At 35.9% G+C, this 21,091-nt stretch overlaps 2 protein-coding genes across 2 annotated transcripts; both read right to left on the bottom strand.

The window, feature by feature from the left end:
* Positions 1–1,918: 1,918 nt before the first annotated feature.
* On the bottom strand, positions 1,919–3,209 carry LOC141482640 (uncharacterized). Its single transcript, XM_074176218.1, has 4 exons — positions 2,638–3,209; positions 2,390–2,443; positions 2,199–2,303; positions 1,919–2,093 (listed from the first exon to the last, which is right to left on the bottom strand). Exons 1-4 carry the CDS (start codon positions 2,906–2,908, stop codon positions 1,954–1,956), a joined length of 570 nt encoding a protein of 189 aa, XP_074032319.1. The 5' UTR covers positions 2,909–3,209; the 3' UTR covers positions 1,919–1,953.
* Positions 3,210–18,185: 14,976 nt separating this feature from the next.
* LOC141482631 (uncharacterized) lies at positions 18,186–20,779 on the bottom strand. The gene is made up of 2 exons (XM_074176214.1): positions 19,618–20,779; positions 18,186–19,552 (listed from the first exon to the last, which is right to left on the bottom strand). The coding sequence occupies exon 2, from the start codon at positions 19,549–19,551 to the stop codon at positions 18,844–18,846; it is 708 nt and encodes a 235-aa protein (XP_074032315.1). The 5' UTR covers position 19,552; positions 19,618–20,779; the 3' UTR covers positions 18,186–18,843.
* Positions 20,780–21,091: the final 312 nt, after the last annotated feature.

The following is a 21,091-nucleotide window of genomic DNA, read 5'->3' as shown; positions in this document are numbered from 1 at the left end:
TAGGTTTTGAGACAACTTTTAGGGTGTCAATATACAAGTATTTACAGACTTACAGCTGGGTATCTCGAATTCCGAGGTGAACTTACTATAATGACTGGACTAACACCAAAAAGTGCATATCAGAAATGCTTCGAGGATAGAAAAAACGTTGGCACAAGTATATTATATATGAGAAGGACTACTTGCTAGGATATAAAATAGAAATTGATTAATACATGAATATATCTTGAGAAAAATAAAAATTTGCCCCAATTTTTGAACAGACAGCGTATGTCATCGAGCATTTGAAACAACATGAAAACCTTTCAAAATTTTAGTTTGACAGTCTAGTAAGTTAAATAATCACGAGTTTGATATATTAGTATTTTTCATTTGTTTGAGCTCATTTAGGAGCTTGTCATAACAACTGATAGCATTATACCATGTGGGATTTTTATATAGGGCTGTTTTATAACAAGGTAACCGCAGGTACCCTCCATATCTTATCTTCAGACGAATTTTTGACAAACAATGAAAATTGATTTCTGGCCAACCCTACATTTCAAAATGTATATGAAAATCACCGTTAAAATATTTTGGCTCCTGAAAATTGGTCGATAGCTGTTCCAATAACCCCAATTGAAAGTAAGTCATAATTCTTTTTTGAGCCATGAACACTCTACCTAGAAATCTTTGGTTCCACTTCAAGCCATAATATTCAATTTGATATAAAAATAAACCATGCTATAACAAATACTGAGATAACATTGAAAATATAATCATCTATTACTTAATCATTGGCTAATTAAATATAAAGAAATATAAAACCTGACAAAAAAATTTTTTCAGTAAACTTTGTTTTCTCCACTTCCCACGAAGATTGACAAATTCAATTGAAGTAACAATTCAAATTTAATAAGTTCATTGAAAAGTATTGTGTTGAAACCATTTGAATACTTTAGATTTTTTTAATAACGAAAAGACATTTGTAGTGAAATTACTTGATACTCACGCCGGAAATTTGAACTCCCCATATATCGGTATTAGGAAAACAAAGAGGGTGAGGTATTTCGAGGAGAATTTATTCACAAAACAGCCACACATAGAACGGTAACGGCAATGTTGACGACAGAACCACTTTTCTCAGCGCCTCCAGTGTTTGGCAACCGAACCTAAGAGATATAGCGCGAAATTCAAATAGTGGCTGTTCGCATTTTACTTTTTTGTTGAAACTTTTCCTAGAGATCAATTACCCTAACACCAAACTGATATTTTTGCACTCGACGCGCGTTTCGCTAACAAGGTTAGCATCTTCAGAAGAAGAAAATTGATACAGTATCAATTTTCTTCTCCTGAAGATGCTAACCTTGATAGCAAAACGCGCGTCGAGTGCAAAAATATCAGTTTGGTGTTAGGGAGATTGATCTCTAGGAAAAGTTTCAACTGTTACACCACAGGTTCCAATCTCATCATTTATTATTATTGTTGCTTCACTACCGGTCAGGTTTTGATTCCACAGAAATCATCTGGGAAAAACCTTGACCAATCAAAAATATCAACAAGTGAAGCAACAATAAATATGTGAACTGAATTACCTCAAATTATGATCAACCATATTTATTTTCAGTTAAATTTGTGTAAATGTGGTAGGTAATGAAACTATATGAACTCAGTTCAAAATTTATTGGAAATACGTAAACCTCAACTTACACTAATGTTTTTTCAATAAACGATTCTTTTTCTTCAAAAATTTTTCATGAGCAGACAATATAATTGGATCAATGAAATCGCTCTTTGTCTGGGTGTTCAAAAACCTAATGAATTTTTTATCTCTTCCCCTAGTAACCAAATTGACTTTTCTACACCAAAAATACAAACAGCATCTAACAATCAGATGACACAGTTTTGAATCATTGTCAGAATGATCTGAACCGTTGACTAGGTTAAAGGATAGTTGCTCCAGTATTATTTTCCTCAAAATTTGTGAAATATTTGTAAAATTACACAAACGCTTATTCTATTCCTTGTTGGTGTCCGGAAATGACTTTCTTGCTCTTGCTCAAAAGTGGAAGTTGATGGCTGGTTTATATAGCTATTATCACAGCTTCCATGACCTGAAAAATTACATGAATATATAATTTCTCTTTCTTTCTTTCATATATTGTGTAAAATTAACAAATTGGTGTATGATGAACATTCCAAGATTTTTTTATTCATACCTTGGGTAACACTGATAATTTCATTTCTGGAAGGTGTACCAAAACAAATTTCTTGCTCAGGTATGGAAGTGGAGGGCTGACACATGTCCTCATATTGTTCTTGGCCTATAAAATGAAATTGCAGCATTTGTATGGATTTTTTTCTATAAACTGCATATATTTTGGAACTACAGTTTTACAATAATTCTTACCTGCCACAGAAGACCTACTCATTCTTGCCATACCTCTTGGTTCTTCGATAGTTTCTGAAAACATATAGAACACTATTATTCAACCACATGATAACATCTCTATTTTTCTGCAAATTCATATAGCAATACATATGGTTGACTCGATAAGTGGTTAATCAAATTGTTGTTTAATAATGAGAATATGATGAATAAGATATATAAACTAGAATTGCAAGATATCGAAAGGAGTAAGGATTATGCTTACTTACCAGGAAGAAATAAAACAGGTACAGCATGTCGTTTTAAACCTCTTCTGCTAGTAATTTTATCTTCAACAGCGAAATGTCTGTCACAAACTCGTGAGTTACAATAAATTGTCTCATGGGGTACATTGAAGAGTTCTTTATTGTTTATATTCTTGAGCCAAACATCGAAAACAGGGGGGTCATCTTTGGGAAACCGATGTTGACTACTCTTCCTATCCTCACAAGAAGGAACGCTGCACTTTTTTCGATATCGTTTATGTTCGGAAGTACTCATTACGATAAATAAAAATATGAAACTGACAGTACACAAGCAAAAACACAATTTGAAAAGGAAAACAGTCCCAAACCATATTTATACATTATTATCACAACAAAACTAACGGACGTCCTACCTAATTTAAGTTCATTCTTCTTCTGTAAACAGTAATTTGAATCATGCGCGCGCAGAAGGCACGTGATTCATTACAGAAAACTGGAGAAAACCCCGATAGTGTCGCCATCCCTGGTTTGGCAGCCGCGTAACATATAACCAAGTGTTCCCATTTAACTTACATTTCTATGTGTGGCTGTTTTGTGAATTTATTCGTATAATACCGAAATGGTGAAAAAAAAGACGAAAGCAAGAAAGGGAAATATTTCAGAGAGCTAATGGAAAACAGATGTATTCGACAGGACAACAAATATTAACCCATACCGTCGGGTGGTGACAATACAGTGAGGTAATAAATAAATGAAAATAAAACAAGTATATAACGTGAACTCGAAAGGACAAGCGCCAACTACTGATCGAAAATAATGAAATTATATTGAGATTGTGAAGATGGATTCGTTACATAATATCGATAAAATTCTTGGTCGCATCAATTTGGTTATAAAGAATAATTTTTGAACTTCAAAAAGTGACATAAATTATATATAAATGTTTTTTTATGAAAGGATTATTATTAAAACGATATCAGAGTAAAGAATTAGATAACTAAAGATGAAGCTGTGAGAATGACTGGTATGACCATAATAGACCAGCACCCACTGGAGTACAATGACTGTATATGTATAGTCGTCTGTATACACTGTGTCCAAGATAAGAATGAACAGCATGGGGATATCGAAAACGTTACGTGATACGGGGTCGATTGAATTGAAGAAATGTAGCGCATTTATATGCCTAATGATATGCCATTTAGAAAGTTTCGTAGTAGTTTCGGAGATATCCCAGAAAAACCGAAATTAGAGAATTTCTTTTTTATTTTCTCCTAGCTTTATTTTCAAAGGAAATGTAAACCATGACCACTTTTTAAGGATATACGACTACGTAAGCAGACTTTTTCTGTGACGTTTCGTCTTTTAGAAAACATCAACAACTTTGTATTTTAATATGGGGCGAAACTAAAGTATACCCTATATATACAACTCTATTTTTCATTATGAATAAAGCAACGTATCACACAATATGATTTCATAACCATTTCTAGCGCAAGATGAAAAGTGATTACTTAACCTCCTTTTTTCAATTTTAGATAGTACGCGCTGGAAAAAATGTCATATTCTGATTCATGAAGTAAATTAATTGGTCTTATTTATAATAAATTTTAACTTATCACTTGCCGGAATTTTTGCGTTGTTGAATACAAAGATGAGTCGTAATATCAAAAGTTTAGTTTATAAAATGGAATTGTAATGTAATAACAAGGAGCTAATATGTATTATAGGAAATGAACAGAAACTTATAACAAGTGTTTAAATAATCCGCCGTTATTTTCTAAGCACAAGTACGCTCGTCTGAAAGACACATTTTAAACTTGAGTTAACGTATTCGAAACAATATTGTTAAAGGATGCAGTAATCAATTTTAGCAAATGTTCTTCATTTTGAAATTTATGAGTCTAGTGGGGTGAGGTCGGGGGAACTTGCAGGTGAGCCACTATGGGTACCAATCCACTGTCCTGGGAAGTGACGGTTCAAATAATCACAAACAATTCTGGGCGTTATGTGCTGGAGCACAATAATGTTGAAACCAGCAACTGTAGGTAACCGCTAAAGGCAAATTATCTAGAGCGTCTTCCAAATAATGTACCGCTCTTTTGTTGAATTGTTTTGGTAGATAAAAGTGATCTTAGTTTCATCAGACCAAATTATTTTGAAAGGAAAATTTTCATCTTCTTGGCATTTTCTAGGGTACCACCATTCACAAAAGGTTGTTTGCCTTGCATCGTCACCTGGTCTAAGTCCATGACAAATCCTAAATTTATATAGAAGATATTTATTTTTTCTTAAAATAAAGTTAGCGGTGGATTATGTTCAATGGTGTGAGTGGATATCTCAAGATTTTCAACAACGGCCTGTAACACATCAGGCTAACTTTCTCCATTAGATTGCTTTTGTTGGGAAACAATAGGGTTTTTAAATTATCCGTATTCTTTCAAACTAGGAACTAAACGTCTAAATATTGATTTAACAGGTTGTCGCCTCTCTGGAAACTTATTAGAATACGCAAGTAGTTGTTTACAGCTGATTCTCGGCCTCCCCCCACCACTATGACGTATTAATTGCTTTTTTTATTGGTTGTTGTTTGGTGAAGTTTTTTTGTTGTGCAGTGAAGTCAAGGCATTGTGACCTTGAAGTGTCTGGTGCATGGATCGTTCAGATTTTTTTTTCATATGAGATTTTGTGTGTTTATGTGTGTGTGTAGGAGAATGCACGGTACAGGGTTTCATCATGTGCTTGTTTGTCTATGTACAAACATACGTCTGCATACTTCGAAGATCCTCCAAGTAATAAATGCTCCATCGGTGTTAGGGCACCAAGTTAGTAGTGGAGTGACGTCACAGCAATAACCGTTCAACGGCTAGAGAGCGACATGTTCACTCCACGACGTGTGGCAGAGTAATGCGTATTCATCGGTCTGCCCTCACCTCTCCTGAAGCGATGAAGGTTCGCTCTAGCCCCGCTATCGATGGTGACACAACGGCAGCCGAGGACTGTTTGCCTAGCGTCTACCCTCTCCGAGACCGCAACGACCACTGCTTGCTCGTACCGGCAACTGTTATCGCATCAAGTTGGGAGATGGACTTGGCTGTGACGTCAGGCATCTCTAGTGGATAGCAACTAGCAATGTGAATCTTTCACGGTTTCATGGTGGGGGTGACTCACACTGTTTAATATAAAAGAAATGCCTGGCACACTATGAAATCAGTAGACGAATATATCTGCAGCAGTTAGCAATTGGTAGAGTGTTATTCAGTTCGTAATAGAAGGAAGACGGTGAGTGTATTTGTCTGTTGGAAATTGTTTATATTTTCATATATATTTTCATCATGTCCGTTTCAAAAGTAGACTTGAATAAAATTAATAATTTGATTGTACAGGAGGTTGAAATACTAGAGCAAAAGGCCTTATCATCATTGCCAATTGATGAAGTGTACATAATTAAAAATATGTCAACTTATTCTACACGATTTGGTAAATCAATTTTATTAACTTTGCAAGATGTGAGCAATGATAAATTATTTAAAACATGGCTACCAAAACGTATTTCGTTGCAATTCAGTGATGACGATATATCTTGTATCAACTCATCAGGTGGTAAATATACGATGATGTATTTAGGACAGAGCCAACAAAGTTTTGCTGGCATGAAAACGCGATCTCTAGTCAAATTCAATATGATTGAATAATAGTAATAATTTATAGTGAATTTCTTTAGGTCATAGCTTACAAAGTTTTTTTGGTGTGAAAACGATAACTCTAGTCAAATTCAATATGATTGAATAATAATAGTAATTATAATGAATTTCTTATTGTTTTATTAATATTCATATATTAGATGATAATTATATGGAAATATAAACATTACTAACTTAGTTGAATACACTCACTTTGTAACTACAAGTAAAATGGGAATGTGAGTATTATATCACTGAAAAATTGGAGGTTGCTTATTGTTTTTTTTATTCGATTTCAGTTCCACCATTTAAAGATGTGGATGCAGTACGCAAGTCAAGATTGGGTCGATATTGTAGATCTCAAATCATCGGTTCAACATTTGTCGTCTAAATTGAAGGTGTTGGGTGATGGAGCCGAACATGCAAGCGTTTATGATATGAGTGTATGCTATGATGAAAAACAAATCGAATTATGCCTTCGTGATGCTGAGAACTATTGGAGTGGTGCAGAAGTTTGCAACAAATTTTTGGATAATGAATTGGAATTGTGGCAACTTTGTGAGGTTATGATTGAACTGAACCTAAGAAGATTCCTGTATAGCCTCCAACCATACTTGCCAGAATGGATTATTCATCACTTTGAATTGAATGATGAAAATCGAGAGGAAATTGAAGATGGTCGCGAAAATGATGATTATGAGGAAGAAGTTATTTTAGATAGTCTGTATGTTCCTGTGAATCATAAATAATGTCAAATAAAAAACTTTGTATTATTTTCATGTTTTATTTATTTAAATCTGATGAAATACAATAGAAAATGATTACAAAACAATAAATATGATATAAAATACAATACATGATATAAGTCAGTTACAAATAAAAAAAAAAAGATCATAAAACAGTACATGATAGAGTGAAAAAAAAAAGTGTCAATATCTGCTATGAACTGAACCATCCAATGCATTGTATGTTAAAACTGTATCATGCAAAATTAATGCATATACTTTAGTGTTGTCTGGAAACTTGGTCTTCCTCGTCTCAAACTCAATCTTTATATCAATAGTTGATGATTTTGTTGCATTCGGTTGATGGGAACAATCGATGACGAATAGTGGATTCTCTCTAAATTGTCCAATGTCCATCAGAGGTTCACTCATATCTTTATCATAATAACTTCGCTGGAAACTCTCAAAAGCATAATAAGCAGGAGCATCAAGTTTTTTATCGAAATTCAAATTCCAACGCTCATATGGATAAACTTCAGAATTCAAGTATACTCGAATACTATTGATATCAGCAGTTGTGAATTTTGTAATATCTTGTGTTCTATCTTCAGATGTGGTAGTACTTTGGAATGCGATGATGACAAAACGAGGAGTTTCCAATGCGTTAGTTGTTTTGATGGCCCATATGTCTGAAGAAGTCCCACGTAATGATGGTAGTTCATAGAGGTCCCACATACGATACGCCAACTTGATTTTGGCATTCAGACCGCTTTTGTTTATTCTACTCAAAAGTTTGAGCTTGTGTTTATCATCTGGTACAATATGCCTTATTTTCCATTCGATTTTATTTATTTCCAAATCAGCATCAACCTCACCTATATATGAGTTTTTGAATGATCGAGCGATAATCAAAATCAATTCCTGTTTGGCATTCAAGATACTTTTGTTGTAATCTTCAGCAAAACCCATCAAATATTTCAGTGGTAGTTTTCCACTAAAAACATGACTGTTTGTATCCAAGATATCTTGCTTCAATTGTGAAAGTCCCCAACCAGATGTCAATAATGTGTTAGCATGAGATTGTCCAAATGATATCATGGTTTTCATTGTAGATGTTATCCCAGGTTTTCTAACAACAGCCACTTGTTCACCACCCATTTCATAACGAATTTCGTCAAAGAGAAATGCAATTGCATTATTCGAGAGATAGCATGTTTTCGCTACATCTTTGGGGGTGAATTTACCTTCTATGTAAATGAAGCTCTCGGCAATATCTAGTATAACATCTTGATTATTGATTGCAATTCTGATTTCATCCGAATTCCTGAATAGCGGTGATCCATAGGGCTTATATGTGTGCTCATGTAAACTTATGAGAGAATGATCGAGCACTGGTTCATTGAATATATTCAACTTTTCATTGTTTGTTTCGAGCACCATTGTTATTTTCTCACTTTCAATCCAATCGATTTCAAAAATTTAAGATCACTCACAGACAGAGCGTTATGTGCTAACTGTTTAGCATACACTTGTGGAATGAGCTTCTTTTTATGCACACCTTTCTTTTTGATAGTGCAACTCGTTTGGGATTGTTCAATGCGATTTTGTCTATTATAAATGAAACCCATAACAACAGTTATTCGATTTTCTTCAATTCCAAAATAATGAAAATCTCTTCTTCACTTCCAAAATCGATAAGGTTATTTTTTTCATCCAAAATACGCACTGTAATGTTGTGAATCAATTGACGACCTTCTGGACTGACAGGCATATATATAATACTGTGTGGTTCTTTAGTGAGATTGTAGCCAGGTTCAACATCAATATCGAATGAGAAAAGAATGTGGGATTCTTCACCATTTATATATGAACCAGATATTATATTGCAATCTAAGCGGATAAGTCTCACAGTTGTAATGTTTATTGGTAATGATGATTCATGTATCTGATTTGGTGGAAATATTTCATGAGCGAACCCCATCATTTCTGCTATTGAATTTGGATGTGTCAGATCAATTTCATATTTGGATCGCATTTCACATTTGAATGTATTATTATTGGCGTGTAGATAGAAAATATCATCTGCAACGACATCATTTGGTTTTTTATCATGAAACAATCTGAACATGATATGTTTCTGTATGACGGCATTGATCTCTTCTATTTCATAAGCACCACATGGAATTTCAATTGTCAACTTTTGGGGTATCGATGAGTTGTCATTACTGATTCTAAAACTAACTAAGTTATTAGCTTCAGTTATATTATTGATTGTATTGCACCCATAGAATCCCAAAAGTCCTAATCCATAACGACTGTTCCTATCCAATTCAATTGGTGGAAAAAAATCCGCACTCAAGACACTTGTCCCGACAGCTTGTAGCTCGAACTTTCGTGACATGACTGATGAATATTTTGAAACACATTTCAATTTATTATTGTACACAGCAACAGCACATTTGAGACAATTTACACTTTTTGGAAGGTGTTGTATTGTAATAAGTATCATTTTTATTGATACCAATATTCACATCCTCTATATTACAAATACAACACATAGATTTCCGAGGTATAGGACCGTCATTAACATCCGATTCTGAATTTTGATCGTGGTGGTGGTGCTCATAACAATATCTATGTTTCATTATATCGATGTCATCTTGCAGATGCTTAGGCAACTTTTCCCAAACATATGCAATCTCATGTGCAACACATGCAAGTATCACTTCCTTAGGCATATTTGCAAGCATCACTTTATCCATTTTTTTCAAGGTACCATATTTTGAAAACATTCTAAGTGAAAACCCCATTCCCTTGATAGCCTCCCGATCCAGTTTTGGTGTTGAATCCATTTTTATTTGGAAAATTATTTAGAGAGAAACTGCAAGCACAAGTGACCACAGAGAACTGTATTAAATTTCTGTTGTCGATCATAGTTATATTTGATTTTTACATTCGAACATTTTCGAAAGAATCGAGTCAATTCCAATGGTGGGGGTAGATCTCCAAAACTATCGAAATATGTGACTTCTTTCCCACATTTTTTATATGCCACCCAATGTGTTCCTGGTCCACTTATTCCATCTAAATTAACAATAGCTGTCTCGTTTTGTTTTGGACCTGAAGATGGTAATCTATCACGCATAAAAACACCACGAAAATGTGGAATTTTCATTTTTTGTGCATAATAACTGAGATCGAGATCAGTAAGAGGCCTCTGAGGTAGGGGTTCAATTAGTTTTTTGTTTTGTTTGTGGCTTTGTATGGTTTTAAATATAGTCCTAAACCTTTACGGTATGGTTTGAGATATATTCCACTTCCGCGTTTGCCTAATGCTACAGCCTCCATGGTTTTATTGTGACGATTGGCTTCCATTAAAGCCGCTCTGCTGGCTTTTGCCGAATTCACGGCCTTGGTAATACCAGCAGCGGCTCCCGCCAAACTTCCTAGTGCGGATAGTCCAGCAAAAATTGGTATCAATGGTAAAAGTCCACCGATCTTGGGAACAGGAATTATGCGTGGTGTGCGGATTTTCTTCTTTCCACCGGCAGCTTTAAGGTATTTACGTGCCGCCTGCAATGCCACAGTGATAGCTTTTTTGCTATTATTCGTCACAAATTGATTCCCACCAGCTTTCTTCAATACATTTCGCACTTTATGGACTATCCCAGCACCAAATGCAACTTTTTTAATTTTATTTTTCTTCGTTTGTTTCCTCTTACATTTTTTCTTATTGGTACTACAACCCATGCCCATATGTCTTTTCGCTTTCATAATGTTGGTGACAAGTAATGCAGCTGCTCTTTCCCCAATACTCGCGTCCTTCGATTTAACCCTATCCCAAGCGCTGTATTCAAGTTCTTTGTCGGCTAAATGTCTTGCTGCAAGATCGGATGGATGCTTAGAATATTGAATATCGTGTTTTTTGCATTCAATATCTAATTTATTGATTCCAGGGTCGTTACGAGCTAAACGTTGTTTCAATTTTGTACCCGGTCCACAGTATTGATAACCTCCGGGTAGATGTAATTCGAAAGGAAGTTTGTTTATTAAATCATTAACAAAACCACAACCTCTTTTAATTTTACGATCACTTTCAATACGTCCGTATCGTTTGATGGTACACATTGAAATGAATAAGCTAATAACATTTATATAGTCTCCAACCACGGCACGATGCGCATTGTAAAACAGAAAGAAAAGTTTGCTGTAGATAATCTAGATGAGAAATTTGGTTGTGGATTGAATGGACAAAGGGTATTCAGACATGGTCCACTACTTCCATCATCAGTTCGAGGACTCATTATAGGACCTTCAAATTGTGGAAAGACGAATGCAATGATATCACTATTAACACATCCACAAGGACTGAGATTTAGAAATGTGTATCTCTATTCGAAATCACTCAATCAACCTAAATATCAGTACTTGCGAAGTGTTTTGGAACCTATAAAAGGATTAGGTTTTTATACATTCAGCAATAATGCAGAAATAGTGGAACCCTCCGACGCTAAGCCTAATTCTGTTTTCATTTTCGATGATGTGATATGTGAAAAGCAAGATATTATTAGATCATATTTCTGTATGGGACGTCATAAGGATGTTGATTGTTTTTATCTAGCACAGACATATTCACGGGTACCCAAACAGTTAGTGCGTGACAATACCAATTTCATTATAATGTTCAAACAAGATGAGACGAATTTACATCACATTTATTCAGATCATGTTTCACCCGATGTAACATTCAAACAATTCCAATTGATGTGTGTTAAATGCTGGGAGGACCAATATGGATTTCTAGTCATTGATAAGGATAGAAAAATAGATGAAGGTAGATATCGCAAAGGATTCGATAGTTTTATATACCCATGATCTTGTTTTTGGAACTTATTCGATCACTGAATATTGTAGTGGTCACTTCACCAACGAATTAAGCTTTAATTCAAAAAAAGGGCATTATGAATACAAAAAAAGATCCTGAAAATAAAAACAATGAAATAAATTTGAAACGTCAACTAGTAGAGACAACAGAAGCTGTCAGGCAGAAATTCAACTCTATCAAGAATGATAATATTGAAAATCGTACGACACTTGAAAGATTGTATGAGCCCATAATGAAACCATTGAATGTTTTATCATCAAACGCTACTTCTAAATCACCAGTGTTATCACCAAATCATGGAACTGTTCAATCTACTTCAAATTATCCCATGAGTACTCCAATAGGAAGAAAACAATCTTTTGGTAGTGTATCATCTGTGAATAGTGACACGAGCACACTTCAAGACGATATGAGAACAACTCTATTCGAAACACCATCATCGTCCCACATCGATTCCTCGGATCCTGACATCTCACCTGTTATGAATGAAAGTGGTGAAGATGTTTTGATGAAACATTTGAATAATATAAAATCTAGAAATCCAGCATATGATGGAACATTTGGCGTACGTATGGATCCAATTACACAAAAGCTGAAAATGGGAAGTCTAGTGGTAAATTTCAAAGATGGAAACATTTCATTTTGGGATGCTAATAAAGTGAAAAAATATGAATGCGCAGGTAGTCCAGAATTGTATGATATGATTTTTTTGAAGAATCCACAAGATGTTGATAATGAAGAAACTCGTCAAGTATATTCCAAAATATTGAAAATAACGAATGCTCCATATAAACAATATCATCTGAAGAATGGTTTTAAAAATACAAATTCTAAAAAATTTCGTGAAGTTATCAAACCTCTATTAGACTCACGACAATATCCAATAAGAAGTAGAAGTAAAATTGGTGGAGCACTCAAACGAGTGAAAATGGAGAAAATATATAATTCTAAACCTGTGAATTATGTGTACTGGAATTCACCGAAAGAGTTAGTTGCTCGCCTACGACTATTGGTAGCTTCAAAGTCAGCCGGACATACCGGACATGATAATGAAATAATTTCAATAATTGAAGAATTACGTGAAGAAGGTATAATATATTAACATATTCACATGTAATGATCACTGTCACATCATCATTCAATGCAGTAACATTATCACCTTTTCTCTTTAATCATATTGAAATAGAATGACTAATGAAATAAGTGATGTCAAACGACAAGTTGTTAATGAATTACATAAACCTGCAAGACGTAATTTTCGTAGAAGAATAACCACCATCAAAGGTTTTGCAGATCTATGGCAAATAGATTTAGCTGAACTGCAACCTTATGCAAAAAGTAATGAAGGATACCGATATATACTTGTAGTGATAGATTGTTACTCCAAATATCTGTGGACTGTAGCAGTTAAAGATAAAACAGGTAGTACAGTAACTAATGCAATGAAACATGTACTGAAAGAAGCCAAATACTCCCCCAAACACATACAAAGCGATCAAGGGAAAGAATTTTTCAATAAAAGCTTCTCATCTCTCATGCGAGAATATAATATCAATCATTATTCAACATTTAGCACAAAGAAGGCAGCTATAGCAGAAAGAGTGATTCGTACAATAAAGGCATGGCTCTACAAGGAATTTTCGATGAGAGGTCACCACAAATGGCTTGATATTCTTCCAATTATAACTAGTAGATATAATAATAAAGTTCATCGTACAATAGGTATGGCACCCATCAATGTTGATTCAACAACAAAATTAAAATTCAAGGGTATCAATGGAATTGGAGGAAGACAAAGTAAACCCAAATTCCAATTAAATGATATTGTACGTATAAGTAAATACAAACATATTTTTGAAAAGTCTTACACTGCGAATTTTACCACGGAGCTATTCAAGATTGTTAAAATTAATAAAACCATCCCAACGACTTATAATCTTGAAGATATGAATGAACAGCCGATTAGAGGATGTTTTTACGAAGAAGAGTTATTACGAACCGAGAATCCTGACGTATATCTGATTGAGAAGGTGTTGAAGAGAAGAAAAAATAAAGTATATGTAAAGTGGTTAGGCCTTCCTAGCGAACAAAATTCTTGGATTGATGAATCAAATATGGTTTAAATGTATATAATAGTGACTTTTATGAATAAAGTAATATTAAAGTTCATTATTGTTTTCATTTCAATTATAAGTATGTGAACTGAAAAATATTGCAGCGGTAAACATTGCCCCAGCCATTCGCAATGTTCTGTGTATACCAAACCAAATTAATTGTATACTCCATTCCCGCTTATATTTTTCAACTCACGATATTGAAAACACATTATCATTCCCAAAACTAATCGCCGTCACTTTGAAATGCAGTATCCAACTCTTTTTGCCAATTATCTCTCACTGATAATGCTGTCTCATAAAGCTTAGTCGACTCCTCAAGCTCAGCCTGAGCTTGCATTCTCGAACGTTGATGGAATTGCTTATCTTTACCAATTTTTGAACGGAGTTCATCAGCATCTTTAGACATTCTAGCCAATTCAACCTTCGCTAATGCAATCTTGGCATCTAATGCTTCAAGAGTTTCATTATTAGCATTAATAGCTCGCTCACTCTTTTCAAGTTCAGCAATAGTCATCTGTGCCTTTACAAGACGGCATTTTGCTTTCCTTTTCATTTCCCCAAACCGATGGAGGGGGCTGAAAGAAGATAGCGGTTCAGCTTTCAAATCACTCTTCATTTCTTTAGGAGTACCTTTTGGCTTCCTCTTCGATCTGTCACTTTTCGTTGCGGGTTTTTTCTGTCGCACAACACTTTTGGATTCTTTCTTTTCTTTAAAGTCAGTGACAATCGATGAAGATGCCTTAGTAACCTTCCTCTTGATTGTTCTAGATTTCTTATCAACACCAAGAGGAAGGGTAGATGAAGAGTGTTTGAGTGATGATAATTGCGAAACGATCGGATTTTCAATAATAATTTGCTCATTTGGTTCTGGCACATCTGCAAAGTTAACGAAGTCGTTAATATCAAAATCATTTATCGAATCTTGACTCGATAAATGTAATACTGGAATATTTTCAAAATCAGTCTGATCGATATCAACAAGTGGTGAACCATCTTCAGCAATCAATAGCGGCATAGAGCTCATGATTATTAAGGTCTGAGGAATGATATGTGATAGCAATAGAATGTGGATAGGAAAGGTGATGATGTTACTGAGACCTCACCATTTATAGAAGAAAATAAACTAGCGCATGCGCTCTTTCATCAACTGGCACATGCGCTCTCTCACTAAACTATTCACGCATGTAACAATCTTTGTCATTTAAGAGGAAAACTTTGTGTTGCATGCATGTATTTTTAAATGTTAGAAAATAATACAAATAAATTCAAAATATATATATTTATTAATAATAGAGGACAATAACGATAATAAAAAATGAAAAATGTTAATATGTCTCTGTGGATGTGGAACGTTCTTTGACTCTATTCCTCAATAGTTGTTGCTCGTGCGTCAAACACCAACATTGAAAAAAATGGATTCTCCTATTGGGGTAGAGTTGACCAACCTTCTCACACAGATCCCAAGTACTTCTACATGCATTGCATACATGATTCCAACAATTCATGGAATATGTATCACAACGCAAACAACGTTGCAGTGGAGTTGGAACGGCAGCACAGGTACCACAAATATTTCTACAGATACCTATATTGTTAAATATTATAGGTTCGGAACACTTCAGACACTGTAACTGTTGTTGACGATAATCCGATTTTGTTCGCTTCGGTGGATGAGAAGGAGGCGATAGTTGAATCCGCAACACGCAATCACTACACATACCAGTACATGGATTGATTGAATCCTTAGGTCTACTTATTTGACAAAAGTAGCACACAATAGCCCCTGCAATCATCATTGGGTAGACACACACTTTTGGTTTTTCATTCCACTCTTTTGGAAACGGCATTTTACTAATTCGATTAGAAATATTAAGAGATGACTTACAGAAACTCTGAATGCTCTCTCCTATACCTACGATCTCTATTTATACAAATCAACATCATGTGGAAGTATAGTGGGATAACTTCTCCTACTATTCCACTCTAAACGAGTCAAGTGGGAGTCGCATCACCTCCTATATAAGTTGACTTGCAAACCTAGAGTTCATTCATTCACTCTCTACAACTGTGAGCAAACAACAACAAGATGAATTCTGCAAAAATAAATGCTGCATTAAATAGAATAGCTGCTGTTGATGAAAACAATTGGATAGACGAATCAGATGATGAGGATGTCAATGTTCCGCTAGAGGAAGTAATAGTTGAAGCAGAAGATGTTGGAGTCGATGAAGATGAGATAGACGAAGTTGAAAACGAGGCCAACCAAAGCGACGAAGATGATGACGTGATGGAGTTTGAGAGGGTCATGGATGAAGAAGGAGATGATGAAGGGATAGAAGCTGACACAACTGAAGGTGATGGTGCTATGAGGATCGGTATGCGAACACTCAATGTCAGTGAGACACTGGAAGATCCCTTGGATTTGTATTGTGCATTGGATGCATACGTATTGATCAGCACAATAGATGGAGAGAACAAAAAACTATGTTGGTGCTGCTTTCGGTTTTATTCGCATAGAAACAATAATGGAGGGTGGTATGCCCATGTCAACACCCACAACACTGTCTCAATTATGGAAATGGGACAGAATTGGTGTGAAGCTTGCGAGAGGCCACTAACAAACTTCACCCGAGTATCTACATGTATTATATGTAATAATGTCCAACCTGTGGCACAATAACCGTGGACCTACTGGTCAAAAAAAAACAACAGCCCTTTTCAGGGCTACATTATTCACACAAACAGTAGTTAGTTGTATTAGTATTCATAGATTATGTGACAAATGAATACTTTGACTAATAAAAGTCTAAGTTGGAAATTTGTTAGTCTTTGAATATCTATACATTATATGACAAATAAATTACTATTTGTTAGTCTTTGAATATCTATACATTATATGACAAATAAATTACTACTTTGACTGAAAAGTCGAAATTTGGAATTTGATAGTCATTGAATATCTATGCATATGATGAGTACTACTTTAAATGAAAGTTGAAGTTGGCATTTGTCAATCATTCATATGCATATAATGATGAATACTTTCACATACATATATTTCGTTTGAGATTATAATGTTAACATAATGTTAACAATGGTATGAATCTGTTTCTGTTTGAAAGTATAATGGTAGCTCTGAAAAGAGCTATTTTTTTATTGTTTCAGTCTTTAATTGTAGCCCTGAAAAGGGCTGTTATTTTTTATTAATCCATGCAATGATATGGACTAACGCTCCTCATCATCAGAAACAATAATTATGGTATCGTCATCTGAATCAGATGATATACTAATGATATCATCCTCATAGTAGTCATCTGAATCAGATGATATACTCATGATGTCGTCGTCGTCATAATCATCTGAATCAGATGATATACTAATCACATCATCCGCATTATTATCGTCAACAGCATCTATGTCGTCCTGAATACCTTGTTCCACTCGTTCTGCGAAATCATCAGGAAGATCATAGATTCGCTGCAGAAATTGAGCGAAGGTTGTACTCAAATGATCAGACGTTGAATCTATTTCATGTACTTGGATGGGTCCTGTACTCGACATTGTGGAAGAATGATATAGAACTGGGATTGTTGCTATATTTATATTGGAAGAAATGAAATGGAGGGGGTGAAATGTAGAACAGTGTTTGAGATTCGAAAACATCAAGAATGAAACTCTGAGCGATTATTAGGAGAAATTCTTAGTGATTATTATGGAAAAAAAAACTAATAAGAGGGGAGGAAGGGAGAGGAAGGGAGGAAGACACTGCCCCAGCCTCGCAGTGCCTCGTGTACACCAACCAAAAAGTGTGTACTCCGTGGAAGGAAAGGAAAGGAAATGATGGACGAGTAGATGATTATATGTCATCATCGGAATTGAGGACATCATCATCGATCAGGATTGGGGATGGCGGAGGACTATCCTCGATGAGGATAGGGGATGGTGGAGGACGTCTAACGTCAAGCTCGTCATCAGCATCATCGCCAGAGTCGTCGTCGTCATCATCGTCGTCGTCGCTGCTCATTGGGACAATGTCATCATAAGCAGGGTCCCACCATCCGTCAGGATCTGGATATTCCGAATCGTCCAAGTGTCCTTCGTCACTGCCAGTGACATGTTGAACTTGCATCCTGATGTCGTGATCCTGGTATTCATATGGCGGACTGTGGGGTTCCGTGGTGGAAGAGACTACCTGTACCTGGCTGTTATCCCAGTAATTGAAGTTGTACCCCTGATCCGGGCAGCTATAGGGTTCGGAGGTTGAATCGGGTTCCATCTCGATGCTAGCTGATCAACTGAATGTTTCATCAGATGATTTCTACTTTTATACTTTCGAGAGGGAGTGGGAGAGGAGTGGGACATTGAGTAGGGGTAAATTGCAGTGAGACATAAGACATATTCAATGAGTAGGGGTAAATTGCAAAGTGACATAAGACATATTCAATGAAAGAGATACTTGAATGGATAAAATACAAATGAAATATACTTGTCGATTTCACTATGAAACATGTCTATTTTTTTATTTTTTAAATTTTCTTCACATGGAATTATTTACAAGTGATTAGAGAACACAAAAATTGATGTGAGGTATTTGTCTAGAAGAACTTGGAATTGAAATAAAAAAATAATAATAAGAGGAAGTGAAGAAAAATGCTCCAACCATCGCATTGTTCAATGTGTACCAAACCAAAAAACAGTGTACACCCTTTATTTCACTTCCTTTTCCTTTATTCAATATAAACTTAACAAATATAAACTTAAAACTACCATAATTAAATATTCCTAACTAACCTAAAACTAATCTTATATTTATACTTAATCTACAAAAAAGGGTCCATAGCTGTCCATAACCTTTTGTGTAGCTCTATCGAAGAGGTTGCCGCTTCACACCTTTCCTCCAGAGATGCAATGTCACGATCTAGTTCGGCCATTTCTTTCTCTATTTCCCTACGTCGCTTAACCTTTTCACCCTTTAGGCGGTTCATGTTAGTCAACGCGGCCTCACTAGATCGGGCAGCATGTTCTATTTCTTTGCATCTCTGTAGAAAAGTATTCATCTTTTCACTCACCTCTCCGATAGGCTGTCGCACTTGTGGCACCAACACCTCAGGATCCGCCGGTGTCGCTGGCAGCGGTGGTAGTCGCGTCACCAACGGCGACAATATCACCAACTCCGGAGAAGGACTCCTCGGAATTTCCACTGCTGCTGGTGCTGCTGCTGGTGTGGAGGCCCTCTTACGAGAGGTCGAAAAACTACCTGCATAAGGATTAGTCCTATTGCAAGTAGCTCGGTACTTTGAAATAGGACCAACCCTTGCTGCAGGTCGTTGGCAAACCTTCTTCACAGCCCTGACTTCCTCCTCCTCCTCGAATAAGTCAGGGCTAGAAGATCTACACCTAACTCGCGAACGCGAAGTGGTTGCCTGGTCACCCGTCACCGCTCTCGAAGATGCTGCCTCCTCCTGGTCAGCGGACACCGGCAGAATAGACGCCACAGCATTATTCACCTCCTGTGTATTGGTTGCCATTCTGAAAAAGAAGAAATAATACAAAGTTAGTTGATATAAAAAAAATAACATTCTTAATTTACTTACTCAAATGTCAAGTTAGTCGTCGGAAGCTACTGCCTTGAAGTGGAGTGGACTGCTCTCGATGAGATGACTTCTCGAACTGAATGTTGTGTAGTGCTCTCCGGAGGGTATCGACTTCGATGCGTGAGTGGTGGGAAAATGGTGGGAGCGCACATGCGCGTTGAGGGTAGGGGTGTACATGCGCAAATGTTGGGAGTCGGGGGGGCGGGGCTTCGGGGAGGGGAGGGGCGGGGCTTCGGAAAGGGGGCGGGGCTTCGAGAAGGGGCAAAAAACGCGCCCCGGATGCAAGTGGTGGATGTTGAGCGCCCCAGGCCGCGAAGCGGCCTGCTGAGCGATCGCTTCATGATCGCGAAGCGATCGCTTCGCGATCGCCTATTAACCTAACGTAAGTATGCAGCTAACCTAACGTAACTGTTAACCTAACCTAACGAGGGAATACTAACCTAACACCTAACCTAACGTAACTATGCAGCTAACCTAACGTAACTATTAACCTAACATAACGAGGGAATACATTCACCATGTTGGTTCCATTAATACATCATCAGTTGGTTTTGGTTTTGGTTGTATTATTCTATGATTTGGATTAATGTTCAGTCCTGGATATCCCAGTCCACCTGATGATGATGGCTTGACTTTATAGTTTCTCTCCAAAACTTCTTTATGGTTTTTCTCCAATACTTCAACTCTCTGTTCCAGTACATCATACTTTTTCATTGTAGTCCCTGTTATGTTTGACATAGCATCAAATTTTTTATTTGTAGACGCTGTTATGTCAGACATTTTTATGTCTACATCACTTGTAAGTTTGTCAAATTTACGAGTGAAAGTTATCCGAGCCTCTGCAATTTTATCGTCAAATGCTTGCCGGGCGTCCCGAGCAATATTGCCTATTGTGGATTGTATTGCAGCTTGTAGGGCTAGAAGTATAACTTCCTTTGCTCCATTAATTTCCCCCTCAAGATATGATACAGTTACACAATCACTCTTGTCAATTGGTTCACTTGTATTTTTCAATATTTTCCTTTGCATGTCATAATGACCATCTTTTGTTAATTTAAAACCATTCCCAGGAGGACCTCGAATGACATTACCACCCCATTTTCTTTTTCTACCAAACTTATCGATTGTTTTAGACATTGTGCACTCTACGATGATTCTCTTCAAACTGATATTTCTGTCATTTACATTATACTATATATTGCAGTAATTGATTAGGGAAATAGAAATAATACAAATAAAATTTTAATCATTTTATATTCATTACAGTAATACATATACATACATACATAATACATTAATATCACATTACTTCTATCATATATTATTAATTATAAATGGCTACATAAATATCAATATTGAATTTTCCGGTTTTGAAGATATTGAATGATATTTCAATCATTGATCTCGGCAGATAATAAATTAATCAATTGATCCAATGGAGTCTCCTGAGATTGTGATTGTTGAATAATATTAC

The sequence above is a fragment of the Leptinotarsa decemlineata genome, unplaced genomic scaffold, assembly GCF_025532065.1.
Source record: "Leptinotarsa decemlineata unplaced genomic scaffold, Ldec_3_MD MMD2_P_RNA_scaffold_14, whole genome shotgun sequence".
Lineage (NCBI taxonomy): Eukaryota > Metazoa > Arthropoda > Insecta > Coleoptera > Chrysomelidae > Leptinotarsa > Leptinotarsa decemlineata.
Note: the sequence above shows the minus strand (reverse complement) of the source record. Positions and strands in the feature narration are given on the sequence as shown.